This window comes from Zalophus californianus, chromosome 7, assembly GCF_009762305.2.
Source record: "Zalophus californianus isolate mZalCal1 chromosome 7, mZalCal1.pri.v2, whole genome shotgun sequence".
Lineage (NCBI taxonomy): Eukaryota > Metazoa > Chordata > Mammalia > Carnivora > Otariidae > Zalophus > Zalophus californianus.
Window position 1 is genome coordinate 51,778,793 of NC_045601.1, and position 18,672 is coordinate 51,797,464.

At 45.5% G+C, this 18,672-nt stretch overlaps 1 protein-coding gene and 1 long non-coding RNA gene across 22 annotated transcripts; one reads left to right on the forward strand and one right to left on the reverse strand.

The window, feature by feature from the left end:
* Nucleotides 1-2,989: 2,989 nt before the first annotated feature.
* ZBTB24 (zinc finger and BTB domain containing 24) lies at nucleotides 2,990-15,996 on the forward strand. Of its 21 annotated transcripts, none has more exons than XM_027602479.2 (7): nucleotides 2,990-3,144; nucleotides 3,814-4,796; nucleotides 6,914-7,081; nucleotides 7,543-7,626; nucleotides 8,290-8,373; nucleotides 11,984-12,065; nucleotides 13,068-15,990. In XM_027602479.2, the coding sequence occupies exons 2-7, from the start codon at nucleotides 3,842-3,844 to the stop codon at nucleotides 13,780-13,782; spliced, it is 2,088 nt and encodes a 695-aa protein (XP_027458280.2). In that variant the 5' UTR covers nucleotides 2,990-3,144; nucleotides 3,814-3,841; the 3' UTR covers nucleotides 13,783-15,990. The 21 variants fall into 21 exon arrangements, 11 of the variants coding, with proteins under 11 accessions (XP_027458280.2, XP_027458277.2, XP_027458279.2 ...); XM_027602476.2 differs by lacking the exon at nucleotides 2,990-3,144 and adding an exon at nucleotides 3,484-3,641 and having other exon boundaries at nucleotides 3,814-4,623; nucleotides 6,855-7,081; nucleotides 13,068-15,996; XM_027602474.2 differs by lacking the exon at nucleotides 2,990-3,144 and adding an exon at nucleotides 3,492-3,641.
* Nucleotides 15,952-18,083, reverse strand: LOC113926997. The gene is made up of 3 exons (XR_003521478.1): nucleotides 16,896-18,083; nucleotides 16,148-16,214; nucleotides 15,952-15,999 (listed from the first exon to the last, which is right to left on the reverse strand). It is a non-coding gene; the product is annotated as an uncharacterized LOC113926997 (long non-coding RNA).
* Between the last annotated feature and the right edge of the window lie 589 nt (nucleotides 18,084-18,672).

An 18,672-nucleotide genomic window follows, 5' to 3' on the forward strand; every position in this document is an offset into this window, starting at 1 on the left:
CCTCTTAGTAGAGTGTAAGGCTCACGGGGGCGAGGGCCTTGTTAGCTGCTGTATCCCCAGCACCTGACACAGAGCCTGGCACTTAGTAGGCACTGAATAAATCTTTGTTGAATAATTGGCACCCCAAAACCTGTTCTGCAAGATTCAAAGTTATGAAGATCAGCTGAAGGTAAAACAGCTGGCCATAACCAAAGAGAACAACAACAACAATAAATATTTCGAGAAAAGCCAACACGGATCCTAAACAAAATTGCCTTGAAGAAAGGACTGTCTCTGCGGTGAGCGGCAGATGCAGAAAGATCCCCCAGACCCACCTCTGGTCACAGAGCTTGGGCTGTAGTGAGTAGTGACTGAAACAGGGTGTGGGAGTGCCTGGCTTAACTGGGCCCTGAGTTATTTTCTGCTGTTGGATTGAGGACCTGTGTAGGAGCAATGTTCTTCCTGCAGTTCTGTGACAGTGAGAAATAATGGGGTAGCTGACCCCTCAGACTGACTTCTCTTCCTGCTGATGTAGAAGTCAGGCAGGGCACCCCATCTCACTTGGACCCCCACAATTCCTAGGGTTTAGAGGCAATTCAAGACAAAGGGAAGACCTCAGAGAAGGGGCTAATTTAATACAAACTAGTAAAATTTTAAAAGAGCCAGGCTGGTAATTACATCTTCAATTTCAAAATCTTGGAGGCTGGGGCTCCTGGGTGGCTCAGCCGGTTAGGCTTCTGCTTTCGGCTCAGGTCATGATCTCAGGGTCCTGGGATCGAGCCCCACATTGGGCTCCCTGCTTAGTGGGGAGTCTGCTTCTGCCTCTGCCCCTCCCCTCTGCTCATGTTCTCTCTCTGGCTCTCTCTCAAATAAATAAAAATCTTAAAAATAAATAAATGAAAAATCTTGGAGGCTAATAAATGGCATGCTGGAGATCTGGAAGTGTGTCTTGGGAGGAATAAATTACAGATGGTCCCTGACTTACGTCAGTTTGACTAAGAATTTTTCGATTTTACAATGATGCCAAAAGCAATACACATTCAGCAGAAACTGTACTTTAAATTTTGAATTTTGATCATTTGTCAGGCTAGTAGTGATATGCATGCAGCAGGATGCCCTCTTGTGATGCTGGTCAGTGGGAGCAAGCTGCAGCTCCCAGTCAGCCACAGGATCATGATGAGGGTAAACAACCCATACACTTACAACCACTCTGTACTCAGACAGCCATTCCGTTTTTCACTTTCAGTACAGTATTCAATAAATTACAGGAGATAATCAACATTCACAACATTCACAAAATAGGCTTTGTGTTAGATGGTTTTGCTCAACTGCAGGCCAATGTCCGTGTTCTGAGCATGTTTAAGGTAGGCTAGGCTAAACTATTACGTTCAGTAGGTGTTAGTGTATTAAATGATTTACAATATTTTTAATTTATGATATTTTCAAATTATTATGGTTTTATCACGACACACCGCCATTGTAAGTGGAGGAAGATCTGTATAAGCAATTAGGTATTGGTGAATCACAAATTGAGAGAGTGAAAATGCTGAAATAGTTGGAGAGAGAAGTAGGAGGGGACTGAATTTGGCTGGGGCTTGTACACTAGATCAAGAAGCTTGGCCTTTATTAGGAGGGTACATGGAAGCCACGTTGGATTTTTTTTTAATTTTTTATTGTTATGTTAATCACCATATATTACATCATTAGTTTTTGGTGCAGTGTTCCATGATTCATTGTTTGTTCATAACACCCAGTGCTCCATGCAGAACGTGCCCTCCTCAATACCCATCACCAGGCTAACCCATCCCCCTACCCCCCTCCCCTCTAGAACCCTCAGTTTGTTTTTCAGAGTCCATCATCTCTCATGGTTCGTCTCTCCCTCTGACATACTCCCCTTTTCTTCCTCTCCTGTTATCTTCTTCTTTTTCTTTTTTCTTAAAATATGTTGCATTATTTGTTTCAGAAGTACAGATCTGTGATTCAGCAGTCTTGCACAATTCACAGCGCTCACCGTAGCACATACCCTCCCCAATGTCTATCACCCAGCCACCCCATCCCTCCCACCCCCAACCACTCCAGTAACACTCAGTTTGTTTCCTGAGATTAAGAATTCCTCATATCAGTGAGGTCATGTGATACATGTCTTTCTCTGATTGACTTATTTCACTCAGCATAACACCCTCCAGTTCCATCCACGTCGTTGCAAATGGCAAGATCTCATTCCTTTTGATGGCTGCATAATATTCCATTGTGTATATATACCTTTAATTGGGGGAATGACTCCAGTCTCTGGGAGTGATCTGTACTTGGAGAGATCTCCCTACTCCTGTGTATTGGAGAGAACAGCACCGCAACTAAGACTCGTCGGAAAGACGATGAAAACCTGAATAACCATAATGATAATTTTAATCACAGTAGATATGAATTAAACCAGACACTAAATCCATTACCTACATAATCTCGTTTACCCCCCAGTTACCCAACCCAGCTGACACTAGTGTTAACATCTCCATTTTACAGGTAAGGTAAACAAGGTTGAGAGGATAAGGAACCTGCTCAAGATTACTCAGTACCCAGATCTGTCCGACTAGACAGAGCGCCTCTCTTCACTCCCTTGGACTAGGCATTGGAAGTGGGAAGGAAAAGGAGAAGACAGATGTGCAAAATAATTAGGAGGCAAATAATTATTATATTAGCGTTAGATGACAGTGACGATGATGGTAAAGAAGGTAAAGACGATTTCATTCCTTGGTTACACATTCGAGACCTTAACGCGAGCTTCCGCATCTGGGAAGAGACCAAGTTGATTAAGGTGCCGCTGAGATATAGTCCCTCTAACACGACAGAAAACGTACACAGCTGCAGAGAGACAACGCCACGCCCCATCCGCCGCCCCCAGTTCACCGCAGTCGCCAGAGCCGCCCAGGCTCTCCGGGCCGCGCCGCCCCGCCCCGGGCGCCTTCGCGCCCACGTGGTCCGGCGTCTGCGCGCAGGCTCGCGGCGCCGGCGCTTCCGGGTTGGCGGCGGCGGCGGTCGCGGGGGCGCAGGGGCCCCAGCCGGGGCGGCGCAGGAACCCCGCCGGCGGGTTGTGCGGATCCCGGCGCCAGGGCGGGCCCGGCGCCAGTGCGCCCGCCAGGCCGCGGCGTGGGCCGGGCGCCCCGAGAGGTAGGTCCGCTCCGGGCCCGCCAACGGTGGGCGCGGGACCTGCGGCCGCGTCGAGCGCTGCCCAGCCATACGCTCCCCTGTCCCGCTCGAGGGGGCCCGGACCGGGAGTGGGGGCCCAGCCATGCGGGCCCCGGTCTCCGGTGGAATCGTCCGCCCGCCATGTCGTGCGCTGCCTGGCGGCCAGCCTGGGCGATCGTGCCACCCCTTCCAAAGCGAGGCCCGATGCGCCATCGGTTATTACTCAGTTGCAGCTACCCCCAGATTCATTTCGCTCGTGTACATTTTCTTTGCCCCCTTTTTTACGTTTTCACAGACCAAATGGTTAATGCGTGAAATCGAGACGCTGTAGGTCCCATTCTGGTCTGCGTGCAACTGTGGAAAGTTAGTGCCGGGGAAGGACTTTCCAGATGCTTGATTCCCATTCCTTCGTTTTACAGAGGAGAAGGCAGACCCCGAGAAGTAACATGGATGTTGGAAATTCACCCAGCTAGGCCATGGTATATAATAAGGGTGAGAGAATGGCAAACTAAGTTTTTAAGTTGACTTCTCTGAAAGTGGTCAATGGTCAACTTCAGTTAACAGTATGAAGCGAGTAGTAGGTTCACTTGGGCTAGATTTAACCTGTTAGATGATGCTTCCTCCTTTTTAATCATTATTTTCTAATTTCAGGCTTCATGCTTCTTGGCCTCTAAAGAAAATGGCAGAAACGTCATCGGAGCCTTCTAGGCAGCTCGTTGTACACTCAGACACTCACAGTGACACTGTTCTGGCCAGTTTTGAGGCTCAGCGGAAGAAGGGCTTCCTCTGTGACATTACATTAATCGTAGAGAATGTGCATTTCCGGGCTCACAAAGCCTTACTCGCTGCCAGTAGTGAATACTTCTCAATGATGTTTGCTGAAGAGGGGGAGATCGGCCAGTCCATTTATATGCTGGAAGGCATGGTTGCCGACACATTTGGAATCCTGCTGGAGTTTATCTACACCGGTTGTCTCCAGGCCAGCGAGAAAAGCGCAGAACAAATCCTGGCCACCGCTCAGTTCTTAAAGGTCTATGACCTGGTAAAGGCTTACACGGATTTTCAAAATAATCATAGCTCCCGAAAGCCAACAACTCTGAACACTGCTGGCGCTCCAGTGGTGGTGATTTCTAATAAGAAAAATGGTCCTCCGAAACGGAAGAGGGGAAGACCGAGAAAAGTGAACAGTGTGCAGGAGGGGAAATCACAGCTGGCTGCAGAGGAAGAAATACAGCTGAGAGTAAACAATTCAGTTCAAAATAGACATAACTTTGTAGTGAAAGGGGGAGACAATGGCATACTGAATGAACAGATTCCAGCGAAAGAAATGGAAGAGGCTGAGCCTGCCTGTGAGCCACGTAGAGGGGAGGAAACGCCAGCTGAAAAAGATGAGAACTGTGATCCCAAGACCCAGGATGCGCAGGACAGCCAGAGTCGGTACAGCAAGCGGAGGATTCGGAGGTCCGTCAAACTTAAAGATTACAAACTTGTCGGGGATGAAGACGAGCAGAGTTCAGCCAAAAGGGTCTGTGGAAAGAGAAAGCGCCCGGGGGGCCCTGAGGCCTGTTGTAAGGACTGTGGCAAAGTGTTTAAGTACAATCACTTTTTGGCAATCCACCAGAGGAGCCACACGGGTAATTATACTTTCGCAGCTTAGTGAAGCTTGTTTTGGCGGGATGATGATGATAGCTTTCATTGATTGTGCAACTTCCATGTGATGGGCATTATAATAGGGCCTTTATGTACATATTACTGCAGTTAGTTCTTACAACAGGCCTGTGAGATGGAGAATGTTATCCCCATTGGACAGATGAAAAGACCAAGTCCTAGAAATAATTTGCCCAGGTCATCCATTTAGTGACAGAGCTGGGATTTGAACCCAGGTAGCCTGATTGCAGAACCCTGTTCTTATTTGTGAGTCGTTGGTTCCAGGCTTGAATGCCCGGGTGTCAAACTCCAGCCAGATTTACTCTGCTTTCTGATTTGTGAACATGTGGTGTGACTGAGGAACTGAATTTTTTATTTTAATTAATTTAACTGGCACCATATTGGATAGTGCGGCCCTAGCCAGAAATCCCTTCCTCCTTTGAGCCCTCCCTTACTTAACTCACTCTGCTTTGGGTCGGGTTGTAGTTACCAGTTAAATACCCCTCAACCTAATTGTCAACTTAAGTATAGGGACTAGTAGTTAAGGCTCCTCTCATCCAGCAGAGCTAGCCCTGTGGTTCTCAACCTGACCACCCAGTAGAATCACGTAGCTTCTAAAACCACCAGTGACTGGGCACCAGCCCCAGAGCTCCTGATTTAATTGGGGCCTTGGTGTTTTTGAAAGATGGGTTCAGAACCTTGAATTCTGGTTCTTTAAACAAAGTAGACACTTGGGAAATATTTGTTGAACCGTAATAGAGGATAGTTGAGAGAGTTAAATAGTTCTCTAACATTTGTTAAGAAAACAGCATGTAGGATGTTCCCTTTTGTCCCCAGGATTCTGAAATTTTGCAGTGACTCATTTTAGCTTGGGTCTGTTTTTGTCCCATTTCAGTGGCTACCCGTAGATCCATACAGTTTGGAAACTCCCATCTTTCAGTTCCTTCATGGATGGTATCTCCCATCAGTTTTCTGTGCTCTCTCTTTCTAGAACTCCCTGGAAATTGGATGTTGAACCTCTGGACCCACCCTCTAAAGTCCTTACCTCTTAATTACCATCATTTTTGGCTCTGCATTCTGGGAGATTTCCCCTTTATCTTTCTACTCTGTTTTACTTCTAGGAGCCCTTTTTTATTCTCTAAATTTTTTGGTTTTTTTTTTAATTCTTGTGAATCCTCTTTTTGGTTCACAGTGTAGTATCTTCCCTCTGTGAGCACGTTAATAACAGCAGTCGCCTGTTTGTCAGTTTTTAACGTTTTCTTCCCCCTGGGCAGCCTCTGTTTTCCGCGAGTTGCTTTTTTTCCTGATCTGTTTTGGTATCTGTTTCAGCAACTAAAAGACCTTCCTTGAATGGTGGTTTTTAAAAAATCACATTTAATCCTATGCTGGAATGATTGACTGCTAGCTACTGGCCACCACGTGGGCGTGGAGCGGGCCTGTAGACGGCGGCCTCACTGGGGGTGGTGTGGCTGGACCCCACTCCCTCCCCGACACCTGGCATCCCAGCTGCAGCCCCCTTACCCTGGCCCACCACGTTCCCGAAGAAGATGGTCTGCCCTCCCACCCGAGGCTCTGGGCCTGCCTGCCAGTGTCTGAAGCAGGAGCCGGGGAGAGGGCTGGGCAGTCTCATCAGACCCAGTATAAACTCGGACTTGCCGTCCCTGGGGCAGGCCTACTCCACTGTGCCTGGAGACCCTCAGTCCAGAGACTGTTTGTTTTGCCCTCTTCAGAGAACGGCCCCCATCCTTTGTTGGGGAGTGGGCCTGTCTTCTGGCTCCTTGGGCCTTGTGGGGGGGCCTTAAGTGTCTTTGACCCAGATGGTCATTTGTCCCCCTAACCCCCACTTTCAGAGATAACAGGTGCCACCGATGGCTGAGCATTGTGGAGGCTCTGTCTTAGGTTGTAGCTCAGCACTCCTCGCTGCTGGCGTCGGATTCATGTGTCCTGGCTTGCCAGATTTTATTGCTGATGTTTTCTCTCTTGTGCTGGGCCTTTGGGATATTGTGCCTATTAAGAGAAATCCCTTGATTGTCGTTTTAATTTAGGAGGAAACCAAGATGTGCATGTTCTTGCTCACACCACGCTTCTGGGGCTCTCATTCCAGGGGAGCGACCTTTCAAATGTAATGAGTGCGGGAAAGGCTTTGCCCAGAAGCACTCCCTGCAGGTCCACGCCCGGATGCACACAGGCGAGCGGCCCTACACCTGCACCGTGTGCAGCAAGGCTCTCACCACCAAGCACTCGCTGCTGGAGCACATGAGCCTGCATTCAGGTAGCTGGACTTGCGCCTGAAGGCCACCTGCCACCGGGTTCCTGGGCTGGGCGTTCCCGTGGTCAGAATGGTCTTTTCTCAGCCTGGTGTCATCTCCCACGTGGTGTCTGCCTCTGCCAGACCATAGTGTGGAGTCGTGCACAGCGTTCTGTTTTAAACTAGGGCTTATGAACCAGCTACCGGGAGCCCAGCGTACACACGGTTTGTTTAACTCCCAGAGCTTAGAATTATTTTACTTTGGTGACTTTGGGGGAAACTTGAATTCTCCAGTTCTGCTCCAGTCCCCACCACTCCCTACTGCCTTACATACCTTTGCACATTTATGGTACTGTGCTTTGACTGAGGGCATTTGGGTATGGAGGTGAGTCACTTGTATCATTCATGGAAAATGGGGACCTGGGCCCACCGTTTTATTGTTCTTTGTTTTTGCATGTTTTAGTGTCTTGTTTTTTATTTGGCAGGACAGAAGTCTTTCACCTGTGATCAGTGTGGAAAATATTTCAGCCAGAAAAGACAACTAAAGAGCCATTACCGAGTTCATACAGGTACAATAAAGAGAGAAAATTTGGATTGGTGGGGGAGAAACTTAAATACAAATTACTTCTGAAACAGTAGGGTCATACTGTGTAAGATAATTAGTATTTAGGGAAAGAATCTTAAAAAGGGATCTAAATTAGATGTCCTTGTGTTATTCTCTACTACCTTGTGATTTATATTTAATTTTATATTACAGTTTTGGCGCCATACACAGAAACCCTACAGAACTGATATCTTTCAGAAGTGCCACTTGACTAAGAAGGTGCCTGATTGGTTATTAATGGTGCCTAGACCGAAATATCCCCACCCCATAGCTGTCAGTCCAGGCTTTCTCCCACCTAGCTTTTTCTCTCCTGCCAACTGATAAATAATTGAGGAGTTGGGAGTGACACTTGATGTCAGCTGGCCACAGTCACACCAATGCTTCCAGGGAAGAAGAAAATTACTTTTAGGGAGACTGGAAGGGTCCCGGCTCTCCTGGGGAAGCAGTGAGTTGAGATGCATAGGAAAATATTAACTGTTACCAAATTAATAAAAAAAATTGTTGTTTTAATTAAAGTACCATATTTAAAGTGATTATTTTTCAGGGAAGTGCTTTAACACAAATCACTGAAGAAATGCAGGGAGAGAGCGCATATAGGCACTGACACTTTTTTTATTGTTGCGACAAGGCCACGCATTACCGGAATGCAACCACTGCCGTCGCAAATTCATGGATGTGTCTCAGCTAAAGAAGCATCTACGAACACACACAGGTACAGCTCCCATCCTGCCCTTCCTTTCTGGTACACTTCACGTTCTCAGAAGAGCGAGAATGAGTCCCCTCATCAGGCTCCATTTGTTATAAATCGGGTGGGAATTTTAGAAGATCATTTAAAAGTCCAAGGCAGAAGGCTGTCGACACCATTCTGTGGGGAGATCCCGTCTCTATTTCTTAGCGACACAGAGATGGCTTACTGAGCACTATTCCCGGGTGAAAATTCATTTGAGGGGCACCTGGCTGGCTCAGTTGGTTGAGTGACTGTTATTTTCAGCTCAGGTCTTGATCTCAGGGTTGTGAGTTCAAGCCCCGCGTTGGGCCCCATGCTGGCTGTGGAGCCTACTTAAAAAAAAAAAAACAGAAAAAAGAAGAAAATTCATTTAATACCACAAAACAGTACAAGTCTGAGTCTGGTTCTATGTTTCACTCCTAGTGTACCTCAGTGCTGAAGATTACTGAGATACTTTTTTTTAAAAAGAAAGTAAAATGAAATAAACACACAGGTAGCATAAGCACTGAGGGTTTCCCACTTCCTCCCCTAGAACCAGTACTTACAACTTAAGCATTGCTACCTCCAGAAAAATCAGCTTCAGGGATAAAAAGGAGGCAGGATCGATCAGGGCAGGTCAACTTCTTTAATTTAAAAACAGCAAAGTAAAAGTGTGGGTCTTTTAGACCTTTTCGTAAGGAGCACTTCTTTAAAAATGAACTTGTTAGATTTTTCTAAGAAAAGCTTCCTCCTGCAGTTTGGTTCTTTAATGATTCTGTTAAATTGTCTACTAAAATTATATATCAGACTGGTTTATGCTGCTTTGGACATATTTTTTTAAACACAAATTTTTCTTCTTAAACGTAATTTGTTTTCTTAAAATAAGTGTCTCATAGGACAGGAGTTCTCTGAAGAGGAATCTCTGTACAGTCTTTCTACAGACATTACCATGAATAGGTTCTGTGACATTTAATTCATCCGTTTAACACGTATTTACAGAACAGCTCCTGGGTCCCAGACACCGCTCTCCCTAGGTGCTGAGGCTGCAGCAGTGAATGAGGTGGCCAGAGCCCCTGCTGTGGACCAGGGAAGACAAGGAAAAATGACTCCATAGCATGTTAGGTGGGAGTCAGTGCTCTGAAGAACTAAACGCAGGGTAAGGGGGCAGGATGTGGGAAGGGGAGCTGCCCTTTTCCGTGGGGACTTGTCTGAGAAGGCCTCACGGATGGGGGGACACCTTAGAGATCTGAATGCTCTGGGGAGCGAGAACAGCCATTGTGGCTGCTCAGAGGAAGAGCATCCCATGCAGAGGGAACAGCAGGTGCAAAGCCCTGAGACACAGAGTTTCCACCTTGCCAGAGAAATGCCAGGAGGCAGTTGTGACCGAGCCTGAGCCAGGGTGGTGGGCATCAGAAGAGCAGAGGCAACTGGATGGAATCTGTGTAACATAGGCCTCTCAGCCGAGCTGCCGAGGCTCGGGCCTCAATCACCTGAGAAGCTTTAAAAAAGAAAATGCCTGGTCCCAACCCCAGAGATTCTGATTGAATTAGCCTGGGGTAGAGCCTCGGAACTGCTCTGTGTAAAAATTTCCTCAGTGATCCTGGTGTGCACTCAGGCTTCAGAACGTTGGAGGCCACGGGGCAGACTGGATTTTTGTTCTGAGCGAGAAGACTTTAACGAGAGCAGTGAGATGATAGGACTTAGAATTTTAATAGGATCATCCCAGCGTCATGTGGGGTGGGGGGAGCCACAGGTGGAGAGACCCATTAGGAGGCTGTTGCAGTAATCGGGGGCTCGTACAGTGTGGTGGCCGTGGAAGTGGTCACCAGTGGCCCTGTCCAGATAGATTCTGAAGGAGTCTGTGTTCTTGGAAAGAATGTCCATGATTTCAAACATTTCGCTAACAGAAAGACTTTCTGAGATTGTCAACCCAGATGGCATTGAATGGTAGGGCGAACATCGTTAGTATGTTTCTGAAACGGAACTCGACACGACAAGCAGGGCCTCAGTCTTTGGATCTGGAGGGGCAGCAAACACACTGAGGTCAGCGCGGGCCCCAGCTCTGGTTTGGGAGGCTGTGGAAGGAGAGCGCCAGTGGCCTGGTTTTCACCTCTGGAGTGGTAAGAGCTGCTGATGCAGAGACTCCCAACTCACCCAAGCTGCCACCAGCATCCTCCGCCTAGATGGAACGTGGAAAGATGTCTAGGGTGACTTTTCCAGGAGAGGCTATGAAAGGGAGGCCGCACTTCAAACTGCACCCGTCCCCAGCTGTTACCTAGTTAAGCGGGATTTCGTTCTCTCTTTTCTTTAAATTCATAGCTCCCTTGCCTGCGTGAGGACCACTTAACTTTTGTTTCCAGAGGACATGACAGTCTATCGGTTGTATGTGCAGCGTACAGACTAATGCTGAATAAACGGTTCTTGAAGCTTCATGAATTCCTAGTGGAGTCTGGAACAGTCATGTTTTGTGTGGGCCTTAGTTTCCACCCTGTGAAATTCATTCAGTCATCAGGGATTTCTGGAACAGTGTGCCAGGCCTGATTCCAGACACAGGGGTACTAGGATTAGACGAGCCCACAAAGTCTCCTAAGAATGGGGGAGATGAACAGTAAACAACACTTATAGTCTGTGAGGTGGGGCTAGCACTGTGGGGGGAAACGGACCCAGAGAAGGGGACTAAAGAGTGTTGGGGGGCGGGGGACATGCTTTTGGTGGTGATCAGGCCTCCTTGCTGGGAAAGTGACATTTGAGCAGAGGCTTGAAGGCAGCACAGAGGGTGAACCGCCCTGGGAATCCCCCAGGCAAGACGTGCTGGGGGAGGGATGTTGGGTGCAGGAGCCCTGGCCAGGGCTTGCTCGGGGTAGGGTGTCCAGTGACTCTCCACAGGGCCCGTGAGCTGAGCAGTGAGCAAAGGGAGAGTGCCTGGTGAGGTTAGAAAAGTTTAGGGCAAGGACCCGGGGTGGGGGCGGGCAGACAGATGTGTGATGCCTCTAAGCCTAGGGCTTTGGTTTTTATCTCCGGATGAGAACCGGGAGCCTTTGGAGTGTTTGCAGTGGAAGTGTGAAATGATCAGGCAGCCTACAGGGTCACTGTGGTTGCTGCTTTTATTGTGGACGACAGGGAAGCTGGAACAGAAATGGGGAGACCCGTTCGGCTGCTGCAGGGACAGTGGCGGCCTGGATTGGGGGGTGGCAGCGAAGGTGGTGAGATGTGGTCGGGTTCTGGATACACTGCAAGGCAGACATAAATGTGAATAATATGCAGGTCACCCTAGTGCACCGGTGTCCCCAGGAAGGTCAGGTACGAGAGTTATCTCAGGGTGGACCGTACGGGAGTAAATGTGGTGTTCTTTTGTTTACTGTGTATAATCATCTACCTCCTTGTTTCAGTTTTTAAGGGAAGGAACCATATCTTACACTTTCTCTGTATCCTCTTGGCACTCAGCATACAGTGCTTAGGTACATAGTAGGTGTTTGGTAAGGGCTTCATTCATTCATGCTCATTAAGGAGTCAAGTGGTATTGCCTTTTTTTTTCTTAATACTGTGAAAATGTGGGGTGATTTTTGCTTTTCACTTTGTGTTGGATATATATTTCTAAACAGTGTCCCCTTTTTAGGTGAGAAGCCATTTACTTGTGAAATCTGTGGCAAATCTTTCACAGCAAAGAGTTCTCTTCAGACCCACATCAGAATCCATAGGTAAAGTTTTACAGATATTTTTCTTATTTGGGAGTCATTCAACCCTGGTGTTCAGTTGGGTGACATATGTTACTTATACAGGCCTTTTCCCCAAATTATTACACGGGTAATAATTTGTAGTGTAGTTTACTGTATTTTATCTTTACAATAAAGCAATTCCTAACTTGGGCAAAATCAGGAAATCTGGTTCTGGCCAGCAAAAGTTTGCATGACTGATTTCATTTCTTGAATTTTTATTTTGGGCTGGGGGCTGATCCAAAGTTTAAATCTTCAGTCAAAAATAAATATTAAATTCAATGTTTTCTGAATAAACGTTTTTGTTCACACATCCAGATTTGATTCAGTAGTTCTTCTAAGACAAAGAACTAAGGGTTACTCAAGTTGGTTTTTTTTTTTTTTTTTGAGGGAGTGGGAGAGAGAGAGAGGGAGGGAGCTGGGGGTGGGGGGACCAGAGGGAGAGAGAACCTTAAGCAGGCTCCACACTCAGCATGGAGCCCCACACAGGGCTTGATCTCACAACTCTGAGATACACGACCTGAGCCAAAATCAAGAGTCAGAAGCTTAACTGACTGAGCCACCCAGGCGCCCCTACTCACGTTTTGAATCTTGAAGTCAATCACATATACTTAAATTTGGCCACAAGAATCTAAAAGTTGGCAGTGAAATTGAAAACAAAACAAAAAGGAACTTTATGTGTGTAATAGAGAAATATTTGCTCTCTTATCTAAAATAGACTGTAGAATCATAAAATGTTATTACGTGTAGCCCAGGCCCATGTACCACCCTTTCTCAGACAGCACCCCCGCCTCGTCTTTTTTCCTTTAGGATCAGAAATGGAAACCCCCGAAAGTCGTGACTTGCTCTGACTCCTTAAGCTAGCAGAAGAGCCCATGGCTTATGACTCCCAGTCGAGTTAATTGTCCTCTACTCTTGACTTCTCCCTAACTAATCAGGAAGTAATAAGCAGAGCCGTTTGTAAAGTCAAATGTGTATTTTTTGTAGAGGAGAGAAGCCCTACTCCTGTGGCATATGTGGCAAATCCTTCTCAGACTCCAGTGCCAAGAGGAGACACTGCATTCTGCACACGGGCAAAAAGCCCTTCTCCTGCCCCGAGTGCAACTTACAGTTCGCTCGCTTGGACAACCTGAAGGCCCACTTGAAAATCCACAGCAAAGAGAAGCCCGCGTCGGACGCCAGCGGCGTCTCCGGCAGCCCTGACACCCAGGAGGTCAGGAGTATTCTTCAGCTGCAGCCGTACCAGCTCTCTGCCTCTGGAGAGCAGGAAATTCAGCTTCTCGTCACCAATTCTGTACATAACATCAACTTCATGCCCGGCCCCAGCCAAGGAATCAGCATCGTCACTGCGGCGAGTTCTCAGAACATGGCGGCCGAGCAGGCTGCCGACCTCGCCCTGCTCACGCAGCAGCCCCAGCAGCTGCAGAACTTCATCCTTTCCGCCCCTCAGGGGCAGACGGAGCACATTCAGGGCCTCGACATGATTGAAAGCCAGATGGAGCCCGCACAGACCGAGCCGGTGCACGTCATCACGCTCTCCAAGGAAACCCTGGAACACCTTCACGCCCAGCAGGAGCAAACCGGGGAGCTCCAGTTAGCAGGTGCTTCAGATCCGGCTCGACACCTGCAGCTGCCGCCCGCGCCCGCCCCGCCCGCCCCCCACGGGCCCCCGCCCGCCCCGCTGAGCCCCGGGCAGAGCTGACGTGGACGCACCTTGCGTCCTTGATCTCCTCCCCACGAGCCAGCTGTGCGCTGCGAGGCGGGCCTGCTGAGAGGCTCGGCTCGCCTACAGAGCCTTCTGGAGATGTGAGAGCGAGCGGACAGGCCTCGCGCTTTGCATCCGGGCTCCAGGATGTGCGCGTCCTGTCTTGGATGCAGTCCGGATCGGGATTTAGCATTCAGTACTGATGAACCGTTTTCATTTTCCTCTACGACATCTCCGAAAGTCTTGGGTAATTTTGCTTTGGGGGCATTGAATTAGACTTACTCTCAGTCTTGACTGTCCACGGCCACAGGTTTTGCTGACCTTTCCAAAGTAAGAACTTTGTAGAACAAAGGAAGCCCTATATTGGTTGAGTGGGGTAGAATGGTTTGTTCCACTTTATTTTTCGTAGGCAACACAGTTGCTTCTACAAGATAAGTCACAGCTGAATGTGATAGAGGACAACCTTGGAGAATCTGTCCTTTTAATATCTTCTGAGCCCCGACAACCGAGTCACTGTCAACATTTAATCTCTGTGTGGTACAGTGGGCTCTTTGTATCCTATTTAAGGTAGATTCAAAAACATATAAACTAAAAGTCTATTTTAACTCGAATATAATAAAGTCCAAAAAGTACAGGATTATTTTAAAAATTCTGAACTCAGCTTTTCTGAGAAACATGGATTTACATATTTTTTTGGATTTACATATTTTTTTAAAAGCAGGTTACTGAAAATTTAAAAGTCTAATTAAAGTGTGAAATCGGATCAAGACATTCAGCCCATAAATTCTCAATTTTTGTCAGCATTGATACTTGTTTGATGAAGTTAAGACTATCTCAGTTATCCTGAAATATAAAATTTTATTAGGTGTAATTTAAGTGTCAAAGATACTGAATTCTAATTGATCCTGAAAATGGTCTGTGTATTGTGTCTGATAACTTCCTGGAGATGGGACCTTATTATACTATAGATTATAGTAGGTTAAATCTCATAAAATAGACACCTCATTTTAAAAAGTAAATATCTTCACCTAATCTTAAAAATAACTTGAACTGCAGAGCCATAGTAACCTGTCTATAATAACGGTATGATTTTAAATAATTGTCAAAAGTTGAAATTATGTGTGGGTTAGGTTTTCAAGCCCGGTGTACTTTATTGAATACTTTGATTGCTTTCTCTTTAATGAACTGAAAAAAGAGCACGGGCACTAGTAGTACATCTAAGTTAACAATGCGGGTGGAGAATAGGGCTAATCTACCCTAAAATTAACAGGGTCCTGACATCAGTTACTTTCTTGCTTTAGACACCTTAATTTCTACCTGAATCAAGGTTTTTTTGGAGGTTAAAGTAATAGAATTCTTCAGGTTTGAGAGAAGATGAAAGCATTTTTTTCACATATTTGCCAAATTATGTTTTATAATTCACAAAATTTCTAAAATGTGTATCTTAATATGTATCAACAAAAGTAATGTTTAAATCAGGCCTGACTAGAGCCAAGATACAATTTTTATAAATACCGTTATGACCCAAATATTATTTCAGGTTCTTAGTCATTTAAACTATTTACTTTAACTTTATTAAAATGCAAAGTTTTTACCAGCTTTGCAAAGCTTACTGTCCTACGGTTTCTCCAGAAGATACACAGTATTAACGTAAATGAATTTTTAACTACTCACTCTGGACAGCTGGAGAATTATTCAGGAAATATGGTCACATAAGTCAAGTTTAACTAGCTTTATGACAGTTTACCTAACTGCACTAGGAGAAATAGAATGTGGGCCACATGTAATTTTAAATTTTCTAGTAGCCACATTAAAAACAAAAAGGTGAAATTAATTTGAATAAAATTTAATCCAACATTTGCCAAATACCATTTCAACATGTAAACAATATAAAAACATATTAATAAGATTTTATATTCTTCGTATTAAGTCTTCAAAATCTGGTGTGTATTTTCCACTTAGTGCACATTCAATTTGGATGCTAATGTTCTTCGGACATACTTGATCTGTATTCAGAGTTCATACAGTTTACAGTTGAAAGCCTAGATTCACATACAGTTGCAGACATAATTTTTTTTCAATAACTGAAACAATTATTGGTTTAACTTTACATTAAAATTAAAACCTGGGGCACCTGGCCAGCTCAGTTCGAAGAGCATGTGACTGTTGATCTCTGGGTCATGAGTTCAAGCTCCACGTTGGGCATAGAGATTGCTAAAAAAAAAAAAAAAAATTATATATATATATATATATATATATATACTGAAAAACCCACCACCAGTTCCTCAGTCACACCAACCACATTGCGAGTTCTTGATAAGCCACATGTGTGGCTAGTGGCTTCTGTTGTGAACAGGCTCACCTGTTTCTAACTTGAGAGCCTGTCTCAGCCATAAAAGTATCTTCTGGAAGAGTTCTGGTTTGATCCGCTGTGAAAGGGAAAGGAAATGAGAGCTTTATAAATCTAGCCTCTCTTTGTCCCAAATACACATTCTGCCCTCTGAAATCCCAAATTCTAAAGTTCAGTGCCTCTGTATCCAAAGGAAATGTCATGTACATAAAAATGTTTCTATTGTGTGAGAAATTGCCGGCTCAGTGTTTCACAACGTATTTTGTACTAAACTTGTACAGTTTTTTAAATTGTTTTGACAAATGCAGAAATACAAAGTGTACTTCATAGGAAATAGAATATTATGCTTACTGAAGTTACTGAAATGCACCTTATCACTTTCAAAAATGAATCTTTGGTTTTCTCTCAGTAGAGGGCTAGCCTTGGGAAAACTCGAGCTCCTGCCATCAAAATAAGTTATTTATTCATATGCTTGCATCTGCTGCTTTTTTTTTTCCTTCAAGTACTTAGGCACCATACCCAACATGGGACTTAAACTCATGACCCTGAGGTTGAGAGTCACATGCTCTACCAACTAAGCCAGGGAGGCACCCCTGCATCTGCTTCTTGAAACTCTTTCTACCTCTACTCTATTTTCTGCAGTTGGTTCCTGGGTTCTAAGTGTTGTGAGCAACCGGTTAAATAATGCTAAAGAATATAATGATATTCTCATGCTTACATTTGGTTTTCATAAAATTGGATGATAACGTCTGCCACTTACTGAGTCTTTACTGTAGGCCAGGAGTGAAGCCAAGTGTGTTAGGTCTGTATCTTGGTGCTTCTCACCTTCCTTTTTTGTTGTGGCGCACGAAGTAGGACTTCCACGGCAACCTTCGATTAGGGGACTCCAGTCACCTCCGGCCATGACTGGGATATTGGCTTGCACGGGCTGCCGTGACAGATGCTATGGACTGGGTGGTTTAAGCAACAGAAATATAGTTTCTTGGTTCTGGAGGCGAAAAGTCCAAAATCAAGTTGTTGGCAGGGTTGGTTTCTTCTGAGGCCTCCTGATCTCTTTCCTTCCTGTGTCTTCACATGGTCTTCCCTCTGTGTGTTTTGTCCTAATCTTAGAAGGACACCAGTCAGTACTGGATTAGGGCCCACCCTAATCCTAATGACCACATTTTCACTTAGTTACCTCTTTAGAGGCCCTATCTTCAAACACAGTCACATCCTGAGGTACTGGGGGTTAGGACATCAACATGAATTTGGTGGGGGACACAATTGAGCCCATAATAACCGGCAGTCTGGAACGAGGAGGAAAGCAGTGTCTGGGAGGCACCTACAACCTGTCTGAGGCACGGTCTTATTTTACTTAATCTTCGTGACATTTCTATGGGGTCGGTAATGTGCCTCTTTTGTAGATGAGAACACTGAGGCCCAAACAGATGAAGTCTCTTGCCCAAGGTCACACAGTAATTGGCAAAGCCAGACTGATGCACAGGGCTGGCTGATCCCACTATGCTGCTTCCACTAGATGGGCTTTCCATCACCAGTCTTTTGATACTTTAAGCTGGATTTCTATTTACATATGATCTGCTTGATGTAATCGAAAATTTTTGATTAAAATGGAGGGCCTGAGGCTCCTGGCTGGTTCAGTCAGTAGAGCATACAACTCCTGATCTTGGGGTTCATGGATTCAAGCCCCATGTTGGGCATAGAGCTTACTTAAAAATTGATCTGTGTCTGACATTTAGCACACAGACTTTTTACATAAAACAAAAGGCACATAGTCCTACAGAAATGATAACTACCATATTAGTATTCATATTGTAATTTTACTACTATTGATTTAAAGCTTAACAGAAATTTACCTATTCGACAAAAGTTACTGCTAACATGAAAATGTCTTAACATGAGCTTCTGTGAGCCTTTTTTTCAAACTCCTGCCTCAGGATATTTTACGTTTAGGGCAGACTTTTTTTTTTTTTTTTTTTGAGAGAAGGGGCGAGAGTGCGCAAGCAGGGGAGGTGGGGGAAGGCAGAGGGAGAGAGAGAATCTTAAGCAGGTTCCATGCCCGGCTTGGAGCCTGATGCGGGACTCGATCCCACAACCCTGAGATCATGACCTGAGCTAAAACCAAGAGTTGGACACTTAACCGACTGAGCCACCCAGGCACCCCTTGTTTGATTTTTGCTACCCTTATTTGTTAAGCATTGAGGTGAATTATTATCCTCACTTTCAGACTAAAATAAGCCTAAATTCTTAAGAATTGAAAGAAAACTCTTGGTCTTACTTTTGTAAACAGCAAGCTTAGAGGAATGACCCCGAAAAAAATCCCCCTTGCCTTTTGTAACCAGCAGATGTCAAGGAATGACCTCTAAAAGAAGCAGGAATGTCACTGTGATAGTTTATCTAGCTTTCAAATTCTTTGCACATAATTAAGCAACAAACACTTGTTGGCTGTAATATATATAATATATATATTGTATATATGTAACATATACACACTATCTAAAATCTTTGTCACTTAAAATGCACAGTAGGAGAGCTTTTAT

Excerpts from the sequence above, each read along its gene's own strand:
- ZBTB24 (XM_027602474.2), top strand. The coding sequence starts at position 3,613 with ATGTTGGAAATTCACCCAGCTAGGCCATG. Across the intron at positions 4,797-6,913 it reads CCACCAGAGGAGCCACACGG|GGGAGCGACCTTTCAAATGT; the intron begins GTAATTATACTT and ends CTCTCATTCCAG. Across the intron at positions 7,627-8,289 it reads CCATTACCGAGTTCATACAG|GCCACGCATTACCGGAATGC; the intron begins GTACAATAAAGA and ends TGTTGCGACAAG.